Source organism: Parasteatoda tepidariorum, chromosome 9 (assembly GCF_982258835.1).
Source record: "Parasteatoda tepidariorum strain Cologne lab strain chromosome 9, Ptep-v5.0, whole genome shotgun sequence".
NCBI lineage: Eukaryota > Metazoa > Arthropoda > Arachnida > Araneae > Theridiidae > Parasteatoda > Parasteatoda tepidariorum.
Genome location: NC_141763.1, coordinates 97,907,600 through 97,919,500, shown reverse-complemented (window position 1 = coordinate 97,919,500; position 11,901 = coordinate 97,907,600). Strand labels below are relative to the sequence as shown.

General features: G+C 34.4%; 1 protein-coding gene across 1 annotated transcript in view; it reads right to left on the bottom strand.

The window, feature by feature from the left end:
- Positions 1-5,555: 5,555 nt before the first annotated feature.
- Positions 5,556-11,901, bottom strand: part of LOC107438734 (cytochrome P450 3A18) — a 28,301-nt gene continuing 21,955 nt past the window's right edge. The window contains 4 exon segments of the mRNA XM_087152476.1: positions 5,556-5,784; positions 6,984-7,146; positions 8,782-8,925; positions 9,945-10,033. Coding sequence (XP_087008602.1) covers positions 5,689-5,784; positions 6,984-7,146; positions 8,782-8,925; positions 9,945-10,033 — 492 coding nt within the window. The 3' untranslated portion in view covers positions 5,556-5,688.

Below are 11,901 nucleotides of genomic sequence, written 5' to 3'. Positions count from 1 at the left end.
TTGAAATAATTCTACGATATATATCGTAAAAATAGGACTAATTAAATGTTTGTCTGAGGTGTTATAGTTCTAAAAGCTTATTTTTTGGAAACCATATTCGTTTAATTTGCTAACGAAATAAAACGGAACAATCTGCAATCACGTATGATTACTTAAATCTAAATTTCTTAACTAGCAATGGAGTCTAGTCTATATATATAAAAATGAATATGTGTCTGCCTGTCTGTCCATTATAGACTCCTAAACCATCCGACAGAAAGCTATGAAACTTGGCTTATAGATAGTTCAAAGCACGAGAAAGATCACTGTCGGCATTAGAACATTCTGCGATAAACCGTTCCAGCGGTATCAGCGAAAATCGGAATAGAATTTTCTGATTAGACATTGTTTTAAATGTTGCAATAAAAATTTACTCTCGTCTATTTCTACAATTGTACATGTAGTGAAATGATTGGTCCCCCAATCATTTCACTCTTTCTTGTACATCTATCCACACACATCCCTACAAAAATTCTTCCAATCCGTTATAGTTTTGTCATTGTTTATATTGAGTTCCGTTTTAATCATTTAGCTTCATACACCCACATCCAAGTAAAAATTAAAATATCAATCATACTCAAATGACTCTCCTCAAACCACGATTCCTTTCTAATGGATCGTTTTATGTGGGGAGCATTTGTACCTTTCACTCGACAAAGCCATCTGATTGATCTTTACGTTCAACCAGAGACATATCTTTCCCACAAACAGGACATTTATATCTATTACTAATTAAACCTTCATTCATACACCAGTCAATAACTGCTTTTTTCCCATTGTTATTCAAATCATACAGAAACTTAAGATTTATCTTATTTACAGTATTCATTTTTAGTTCCAGAAGCAAAAGTAACCTTACCAGCCGGTATCCAAAGTAGAACTAACGGGATCTCTGAAATTAAATTTAAAAAATTCCTTTAAAAACCACGCTAAATTCTAAACCAATCAGAATCACGATTAAAATCTAAACCAGTCAGAATCACGATTGGTTTTCAACATCGCCCAGCTTGGCGATCAACCGCGATCACAACTGGGGGAGAATCAAGGGGCATCCTCAAATATAGTCTACCCAACAAACCAACTACGCGCTACTCAAGCCCGTTCGTCGGAAGCATCAGAGCAACGGGAAGCAGGAATGAAATCCGATCGAGAACGCACTACTCAAGCCCGTTCGTCGGAAACATCAGAGCAACGGGATGCAAGAATGAAAATCTATCAAGAACGCATTTCGCTATTCAGACGTTGCCAATACTCTGATTTGAATCTCAGAGCATTTCACTATGATCCGACAACAAACTATATTCTTCACCCAAGCGTCATCATCGGAAAATGGATCAATTATGTATGTTTTGTAGTGCTCCCAAATTTAAGAATGAAACAGCTGGAATTTGCTGTTCTGGAGGCAAAGTGAAACTACCAGATTTAACGTTGCCAGCCGAGTCATTATCAGCGTTGTTATCGGGTCAAACAAGTCAATAGAAACTTTTCTTGGCGAATAAATGTCGGTACATTCGTGTTTCCAAATGACTTCATTCGGTGATACAAGTATCGGTGCGCATATGGGCAGCTAGAGTTATTTATTACATTCACATGCATCCTGCTTGAGCTAAAATTAAAGAGCTTTTGTAACCTAGGCAAGCATCATCGGATCTTCAATATGCATTACAGCACGATAGTTAAAACAAATATTAAGCTCTATACTTGGTTTTATTGCGGAGCGTTATGTTTTTGGAGAGACGCGGTGTTTGATGCATTCTATTGAATGGCAAAAAAAGAGAATTGCCACATGATATGGCTTATTGAAAAAATCACACCATGACAAATTGGTCAACTCGTATCAGCAGAAATACTTGATGTCGCCATTGATCCAGACTTATTTCAGATCATCATCCAAAATATGTTTCATGGTCCGTGTGCATCACCATACATGTCTGTTTGAAAATGCACTAACGATATCCTTGAGAATTAACTGTTGAGACTATCACTGGTTTTTTCATCATTAAATAAAAATCTCATTTCAAATCATAATCGCAAATCTCATTTACACGCTTAAATACAAAATTAAAATTTAAACTGAAAGCGTTCCAATGCACGCAGAGTACTGCTAGTAATAAATAAAGGAAATAGAGAAAAAAAAAGAAATACGTACTTTGGAAATAAGGCAGTGATTGTTTAGAGTATATAGCTTTCGAATCTGGTTCTACAAAAACCGTATTAGGAAATACTTTAGATTTTCCATTAAAACCGCTCATTTGGTACAATAAAAACACAGTCGTACCGATGCACAAAAAATATTTTTTTAAAATGCGAGTTAATTTGAAATCCAATATGCTTCGTCTTCGTCGATTTTAATAACCTTTTTATGCTTCTCTGTTATTCATTTTCTTTGATAGACTTCAATAAATAAACAAGAATAACATCCTGTGGAAAAAAAAAGATGAAAAACCCATTTACGATATGTTGTTCTTTAAGATCGAAGATAATTATAATAATCGATTTCATTTTTGCATGTCTGGGTAATATAGAGTTAATTTCATTGAAAAATATTGATTGAAATATTCTTGGGACTTCCATTAGGGTTATACAATAGAATGTTGTTGCGTGTTAACTGCTGTTAAGTTGTAATTGATAACTAAGTTAGTTGAAAGGGTCAAAGTTTGTTTATTCTTTATTGTGTTCAATAGAACAAATAAACTACTCAATTTTTTGGCGAAATTGACTGACAGGTTGCTGAAAAATATTTGTAAACATTGTTAAAAAAGTTGTTGTTTTGTTTGCTATTGAAATAAACTGTATAAAAAATCTTGATTAATTGAAATTTTTGCAAACAAACCGTAACCAAACTTGTTTTGAAAAATTATATCATAGTTTTATCGTGTATATTTAAAAAAAAAATATATTTCACACCAATTTTAAATATCATAGTGCATTTGAAAAGCGTGGTTATTACAAATGGAAGTATATTTTATATTCAATTTTTACAATAGTTTCTATGGTTTATTTTAAATCTTGACTACTGAATACTTTAGAATGTTGATTAAACATTCAAGACAGATGATATCATATACTGCTGAACATGAATAGTATGTAAATGAAGAAAACTGTTGATTAATTGTAATATAATTCAACCAGCTACTTTTGGCCTACATCACTTTTTAGATCACTTTTTAATATTATCTTGTACAGTGCTCTAAAAAAACGAATCCCTCTGAATAACTTTTGATCTAATAATCGGAACTTCATGTTCTTGGACTCTCCTAATGGTTCGAGGGGGTGACCTCAAATATGCTAATGAATAAGCGCAGGCGATATTTTAAGTAATGAAATCAGACCCATAAAACGTACTTTATCCGAATAAACATACCTTTTTTTCCCCGACTGATTCCTATTTTCGACCCCCTAAAATATAGGGGGGGGGGGGTGCCACAATCTGAGAAATAGGGTCCTAATAGTTCGGTCAGGAGGAGAGTGGTCTAAAGTTTGGATTCCTTAATGTTAATTCTACTTTTTACGTATTCCTCTATATCTTGAAAAACTATTAAGCGAACTGAAAAATTTTTGCACACAATTATAAAATTTGTTTATCGAAAGATAATTCCTTGCTAAAAATAACTTTTAGTACATGTTTATTATGTTTTATTATTTTATTTAATAAAGGATAGAAAAAATTTACATTATCAGATATACAATTTTATACAAAATTTAAAAGAATATGATTCTACAAAGCGAAATACAAAATTTGAACAAAATCAGTACTATAATTCCTAAGAAATCGAATTTTAAATATCTGTTTCTTTTTTTTTAAATTTAATTTCTTAGGAACTAATAAACAGATTTTGCTAAAATTTTGTATTTTATCATGCAAAATTATATTCTTTTAAATTATGAAAGAAGAAGTACAATTCAAATTTTTTCGACCTTTATTAAATAAAATAGTAAAAAATAATAAATATTTACTAAAAGTTATTTTTGTAATTATCTTTGGATAAACGAATTTTATAATTGTTTGCAAAAAGTTTTTCAACTCACTTCAAAATTTCTCGAGATATAGCGAAATAGGCAATAAGTCAAAGTAAAACTTTGGACAGCTCTCCTAACTGAACTATTAGAACTATATTTCCCAGATTGCGGCTATCCCCTAGGGGAGTCCGAAATTCGAATCCGTCGAAAAAAAGGTATTTTTATTCAGAGAAAGTACGTTTTCGTGTCTCATTTTGTAAGTTGAAATATCACCCCCACTTATTAATTAGCATATTTGAGGTCAACCCTTTGAGCCATTAAGATAGAGTCCTAGAACGTAAAGATCCGATCATTAGATAAAGTTTTTCGGGGTGGGCCATTTTTTTGAGTTCACTATACAACATTGATTTAAATTTTAAGTATTTTCAAGAGATGTCAGCGATATTGTCAAATGTATTGAATTTTGGCAATAATTAAAATATGTCCAGATGCCATTAAATCACACACACCACAGTAAGTATAAGTTCGGAACATTTAAGTACATCAACAGCAACGCTCGACACATTTCAACGTTTATTACAATCTTCTTATTTTTGAAGAAAATATTTCGCTGGAATTTTAAGCAGATGCTTCAAGCTTTTTTTTAATTTTTAATAAACATCTATGGTAGGGACTTTTTTTTTTAATAAACATCTATGGTAGGGACGGGAATCGAGAACCTTTGACATTCCAAAATAATTAAGGAAAGGATAGTATGGCGTGACCACGAAGATTGAAGATTTTTTTTTATGATTGGCATAATGAACAGCTTGTATACTTTTATACTTGTAAACTCTGAGGTTTTTAAGTGACTTCGGGGTGTAAACCTACAACCTCAGTCACAATTGTAGACTCTCGGTTACTCTAGTCTATTCTTTTTTTCAACAAGTACACACGCATAATATTAAATTCTAAGAGCTCTTATTATCTATAGAATGTCTTATTAATTCGAGTCAAAAGGATAAGGTGTGATGAGTCTCTCTGTACAAAATATGAATTGTTTGCAATCTGGAACAGCGGTTATCAACTGGCGGCCCGCGAACTAAAATATATTAGTTGGCATTTTTTTGCTGACAATTTTCGTAAAAAATCTATATGGGTTTAAAATACTTTTCTTTCGTTAAAAAAAACATAATTTCTTCGTTTCTGTGAAATGTAACATACCAACGAGGCAAAAAAATGTATTTCTTAGGTAAAAATCTACTTCTTATTTTAATTTGTAATTCAATACTTTTGTTTTGTACAACTTGATAAAAATCTGACAGTAATATTTAATATTCCTTCAAACATAAAAGAGTCCTATATAAATTTTTTATAAGGTTGCGGCCCGTCATTTGACTGGTGTTTTTTTATGGCATGTAAGTTGGAAACCCCTGATCTAGAACATAAATTTGCTTCTGTGCAATTTTTTTAATTTTTTTGACTTGTCATCTGGTAAACGTTCAAAATATTTCGAGCCCCTCACAATATTTAAACGTTCTTCTGTTTTTCATCTTGAAAGCAATAAAAATACGATATTACCTTTTAGCTAAAATATTTATTTGCAAACGTATTCAATGAAGATTAAAAAAATAAAGCAAACATTTCTCTATAATTTTAAGCATTCCGGGAAGAAAAAAAAGCTCGGGAGAATAATCCAGTATTAGCCTGTCAGGATACTTGCACGCAATCTTTTCTTGGCTCCATATTAAGAAGTACGTCTTTGGGTTGCAATATTCCGAAACCACGATTAAACTGCATCGGTATCTGAAAAGGAAACACATTTAGAATTGTATTCATATTTAGTCTAGAATATTAAACAATGGAGCAAAATATTATGTGGGTAGTAAAAAGAAAAATCATTCATCGGTGGAAGTCAACAACCACATTCCCGTCATTCACAGTAACATATACTGAGTGGCCAAATTATTATGACCACCTCACAGTCTTATGCAAATGAGATATTGCGTCACAGCGTTGCCGCTAGAGGGCAAGATAACCATAACACGGGAATGCTGGACAAGTGAGTCATCAGTTATACTGTGTTGCTTTCTCAGATATGGGAAAGAAAAGTGATTTAACTGAATTTCAACCTGGAATGATTGTGGGTGCGAGATGTGTCGGAACGAGCATCAGCAAAACGGCTGTGAAGTGTTCTAGAGCAGCAGTTGTTAATGTGTACAAAGAATGGACAATCAAGCAAAAAACCGGATCTCAACGTCAGACTTGTGGTCGTCACAGGGTACTGAATGTTCGATCAGAGAGAAGGCTGGTCAGGGTTGTGCAGCGCAACAGGAGAGCAACAGTGCGACAAATTGCAAGTGATCTTAATTAAGGAGCAACTGTGAACGTCTCTGAACGTACTGTTCGACGCACATTGCGCCGTAAAGGGTATGGAAGCAGACGACTGAAGGGGTGGTCATAATAATTTGGCCACTCAGTGTATATGCATAAGCTGAAACGGATTTCATTAAGCCGCATTATGGTTTACTTCGAAATGAAATTTCAAAAGAACTGCTATAAACGTTGAAAATGGGGAACATATGTGACGTTGAAACAAACGTTAGGGAAACGTATTTCTTTATTAAGGAATTTAGTTCTTTTAATTTGAAAAGCGCGATAGGAAATACTAAGGAAGTATTTTATAAATGCTTGTTTTTTCATAATATTGTTATTAGAAATTTTCTATTTCTATTACATAGTCATTTTACTTGCAATGATTTCATAAAGGCAACCGTAGCATTACATAAATTGTGAATTATAAGTTTGATTTAAACACAATTAGAAGTATCAAAACTCATCTCTGTTTATTAAAAGTGCAAACTTGTGGAACCCCTTTAACTCCCCCAAGGAACACTAGGATTCATTGCAACACAATTCTGGAACCTTTGGCAATAGTCAATGTTTCAAGTCCTTCATAGATGTAATTATTTTTATTTAAAAAAAATTAAAAGTGGTGTACTCACTTGCGTCTTCGAGCATGGACTTATGTTGAAGTGAGCGATGATGTGTACGAGGCACACTTTCATCTGTAGGAGAGCGAACCTCATACCGAGGCAGTTTCTGGGTCCGGATCCAAAAGGCAGGTACACGTAGGGATCCCTTCTGCCCTTCTCCTCAGGGGTGAATCTATTAACAAAAATAATTCTGTTACTCATGCGGTTTTTATAACCGTCGCTGATGAACAGCCGACCCAATTATTTTACGACTTTTTTTTTCTTTTCTTCCAGACGTGGACACGTACCTAGGTTTGCAAAACCCTTAACCGTATAGTCCACGTCTGGCCACAGGTCTAGCTCACATAATACATAGATGCATCACATCAGTTAAAAAAAAGAAAACGAATAAAGAAAGTGCAAATGGAAAACAAAATTTTGAAGAAAGTCACAATAGATGACAGTAATCAAGAACTTAATGGATAAGTTACATTGAAAGGTAAAAAGATCAGAGTTGTTACATGCATGGTATGAAGCGCTCTCTAAGAGGCTGTAAAATAGGAATTTTGAAATACTTGAAAAAAAAGTAATTGAATTTCGTAGAAGAAAAGAAAAGGAGTTTTTAGAGTTTCTCTTTAAGGGGATCAATTCAACTAGAGTTTGTGAATAAGAGAGTTCTGAGCATTTCTCATGGAGAATTGTGAGTTCAACTGAAAGTTTGTGAATTCAAGAAGAATAAATTCAAGTTTTGAAGTAGTCACTGACTATAAGAATGTAGGAGTCACTGAAACTGCCGGGGTGTAGGCGTAGAATTTTGAATCGATACAGATCTCTGCGTGCAAAAATCGCACAGGAGGATAAGTTAATGTGAATTAAAATTTATTCTTTTACGACTACCAATGTTTGCCAATGCCAGCAAGCCTGCTGGAAATCAAGCGAATTTTTGAGGCAGAGAGTGCGTTTCTTGTTTTTTTTAGTGGCGCCATCTATGGCCAAGAATAAGACTTCAGCCACATGCACATTACAGCTCGTTTTACAGTGAGGACCTATTCTTACATCCATTCATTCATCCACTGATAGTAAATTTTTAACAGATAAAGAGAACGATCAATCTGCAATTCAGTACCTCCAGAGGAATTGATTTTTAAGGGAACTTGGAGGACTTTGTGACCTCGACAGATTTAACTAGCGCCCGTCACATAAGGAATTTTTGGCCTGTGGGATTCAAACTCACGTTTTCTCAAACACGAGCCCAACATCCCACTAACCAGGCTATCCTAAACTTTAAAAAAAATAATATTAATAACTGAGATGCAGTATTGGAGAATGTTTGGCGTTAGAGGATTTTATTTTAATTTGTAACTATCGTTGAACAACCGACCCAATTTTGAGTTGACGTTCACTAATGTTCAACTCTGTAGCCTTGTAATTTTAATTGAAAGGGGGAACTAACCCTCATTTGGGTTCTCGGTAAGAAAAACCACGAAAACTTCCCACGTTTAGCCTAACGACAAGGGTCCCATGATCCGTCTACAACTGAGGATATTTTTACATCAGCAACGTGGTCGGTGCGATCCGGGTGCGACATTCGTATCGACCTGCCATCGCTGGGATTCGAAGCCGGTTCACCTCATTGAAAGGTGAACGCTCTATCTCCTGAGCCACTACGGCTCACTCCGAGTGCTTGTATTTATTTGATCTAGACAATCCTAAAAATATATATGTTCAATCATCCCGATTTTTTTTCTGATTCAATAAAATGATACCCTGCCATGAAAACTTTTTATGGATGCATATTAAATAATCATCATAGCAGGAAAGATTTTACCTGTTGGGATTAAACTTTTCAGGATCTGGAAAATATTTTGGATCATGGTGGAGTGCGTATATTGGAATACTGACGAGCATATCTTTTTCAAGAAGGATACCCGTGTCTCCTAATTCATAGGTGGAATCAGCCTTTCTTTCTGTTCTGTTATGAAGAAGAAGAAAAAAAAGAAGAAAATTATATATTTCATATTAGTCACAAAACATTTAATATAATTTGGGAGAGGGGTTAGAGGATAGAGCATTCGTCTCCCAAGGAGATGTTCAGGGTTCATATCCCGGAGTTGGTTGATGGATACGAATTCCGCATTGACCAAATTGCGGATATAAAGTATCCTCAGTGGTAGACGGATCATGAGTTAGTGTCCTCTTTCCGTCGCTCTAATCTGGAGATATTTTCCACTTCTAGTAACGCAAATGCGGGTTCGTTTCATCAAAAGTCCTAGTTCATCAAAAAGTTTCATCGAAAGGAAAATTTCTGCCCATACTGACGTAGGAGGTCCGTTGTCTTTGGATTGGGTTAAAAGTGACAAGTTTGCTGAGTTCAGTATTGGTAGTTTTATGTTCAAAATTGGATTGACTGTTTAACAATGATTATAAAATAAAATAACATAATAGTTTGGAAACTGCAGTGGCTCAGGGGGGAGCGTTCGCCTTCCAATGAGGTGATCCAGATTTACTGTAGCTGGTGGTGTCCAGATTTGATTGTTGAACCAGCTGTAGCTGGTTGGTACGAATTCTGCTCACGGCTCGCACTGACCATAGTGATAGACGGACCATGGGTTAGTGTGACCTTGCAGTCGGGCTAACCATGGAAAGTTTTCGTATTTTTCCTCTTCCTGTAACGCAAATGAGGGTTAGTTTCATCGGAAGCTAGTCTGTCCCAATGCTTGATCCAGGAGCTCCCGTGTCTTCTCTGTTGGATTCAAAATGACAAGACTGCAGAGTTGAACATTGATGGTCGTTTAGGTTGGCTGTTGAACGCCGGTTATAAAATAAAATATTATTGTCTAATAAGCTTAGAAGGATTAAATAGATAGTAACTATAATGAAAATACTTTATAACAGATACTAAATACATGCACATTATAACATATACTACATATAATAATAATGTATTTTAAAGTATAGAGATATAACTTAAAACAACTTTAAAATGCATACCTAGTTAGAGGAGGATACATTCTTAAGGTTTCAGACAGAAAGCAATCAAGATATTTCATATTTTGAAGAACTTCGTAAGTCAAATTACCCTAAAAAGGAAAGTAAGAAAAAATTTCAAATTGAATAATAACTTACATTTCATTTATTGAAAATACTCATTTTATAAATTTGCTTTATTCATCAATTCACGTAAGTAATCTTTTTTTTTTGATACTTTAATGTAGGCTTAAAAACTAATATTTCAAAGGAACATAATAGGGTGTTTATAAGGTAGAATCTTCTCTCAAATCCATTTAAACATGGCCTAAATTAGAGCTTCAGAAAAATTAGGAATCGAGTTTCAAATAAATTTTTTATTTCCAGAATACTTTACTTCATTTGAAACTCAAACGCATAAATTTTGACATTAAAATTAAGTGTTTAATTTCCTTGTCAAGAATTTGTCTTCTAACTAAAAATAAACAAATGAGAATTTAAAAAAAAGAAATCTCCTCGTTAAAAAGGTCCCGATGTGGACCGATTGGAAAGACGCGGTTCCCAGCCGAACACCGAAGTCAAGCATTAGCAAGCTGGTGGGTGACTACTTTGATCAGCCTGCGCAGGAACCGAGGGTGGGCGGTATTGGTTTTCGTTAAACTGCTCTATCGTAAAGTGTTCGACTTCGCGCGCAGGTCGTCGAGCTACCAAAGCAGGGGAGCCATCCCTTCTGCTGAGGATCAAATTTGCGATGGCATGTCTTCTGATCAACCTCAGGGATGTTTCCTGGACCGTCGCCAATAGCTCAATGTGCAGCTCTAGGGTGACGTATTTAAAGTATCTACCTACATACCATGTTAAAAGTTGAATAAGAACAAACAGAATATTTTTGAAGATCTTGAAGAAAGTCACCACGGAAAAAGTAAACAACTATTCACAAAACGATTTAAAAAATTTCTCAAAATTGTGGAATGGTTATAATAATTAAGCAAATTTTTTCTTTAAAAAATGTGTCAAATAAGAAATGGTAAAAAAATATTAAAAATTTCGAATTCGGCTCAAACACTAAATTCTATTTAATTGGAACAATTAATCACACGTACACATTTTAACAAATAAAAAGTCATTGACATATACTTAATAGCTGAATACTCGTTAAAGTTAAACAATAAATAAGTAATCAATAAATTGGTACAATACGCAATCATGCATAAAACTGTAATGCGTATGACGCTACAATTAAAGAAGCTAATTCTAAATTTTTATTTTTCGAACTTTTCCCGATGACTTTACGGCACTGAATTAGATAAAACACGTTTTCAGAAGTTTAACTCGTTAAAATAACTCAACTCAGTATTATTCGGCACTGAAACTGATGTTATTGTTCACGGTCAACTCAAGATTGCCGAAATATACTGTAATCAAGCAAATTTAGCTATTAATTTGCATTTTAGTATATAATTTTATTTTCTCAACAGGGAATAGAGCACTCGCATCTCAATGATGTGTCCCGGGTTCGATTCCCAGCAATAGCTAGTCGAAACGAATTCCGCACCCTGCTCGCACCGACCACAGTGACGTAAAATATACTCAGCGATCATGGGTTAGAGTCCCCTTGCCGTCAAGTTAACTGTTAAAAGTCTTCGTGGTTTTCCTCTTCATATAACGCAAATGTGAGTTAGTTCCTTCAAAAAGTTCTCCACGAAGGCAAATTTCTCGCAATACTTAATCCAGGAGCTCTTTTGTTTTCTGAATTGGGTTTAAAATGACAAGGTTACTAAGTCAAACATTACTGGTCTTGAACTCAAAGTTGGGTCGGCTGTTCAACGTCGGTTATATATATATAAAAACAATTACCGTTGATTTTGTATATTTTACGTTTATACTAGTAACACGTGGTTCCATAGGTATCCGTGGTACACGTGGATGAATCTACTCCAGACCTGCCAATTACTACGCTTTTTGTAAAATATTTTTTTAG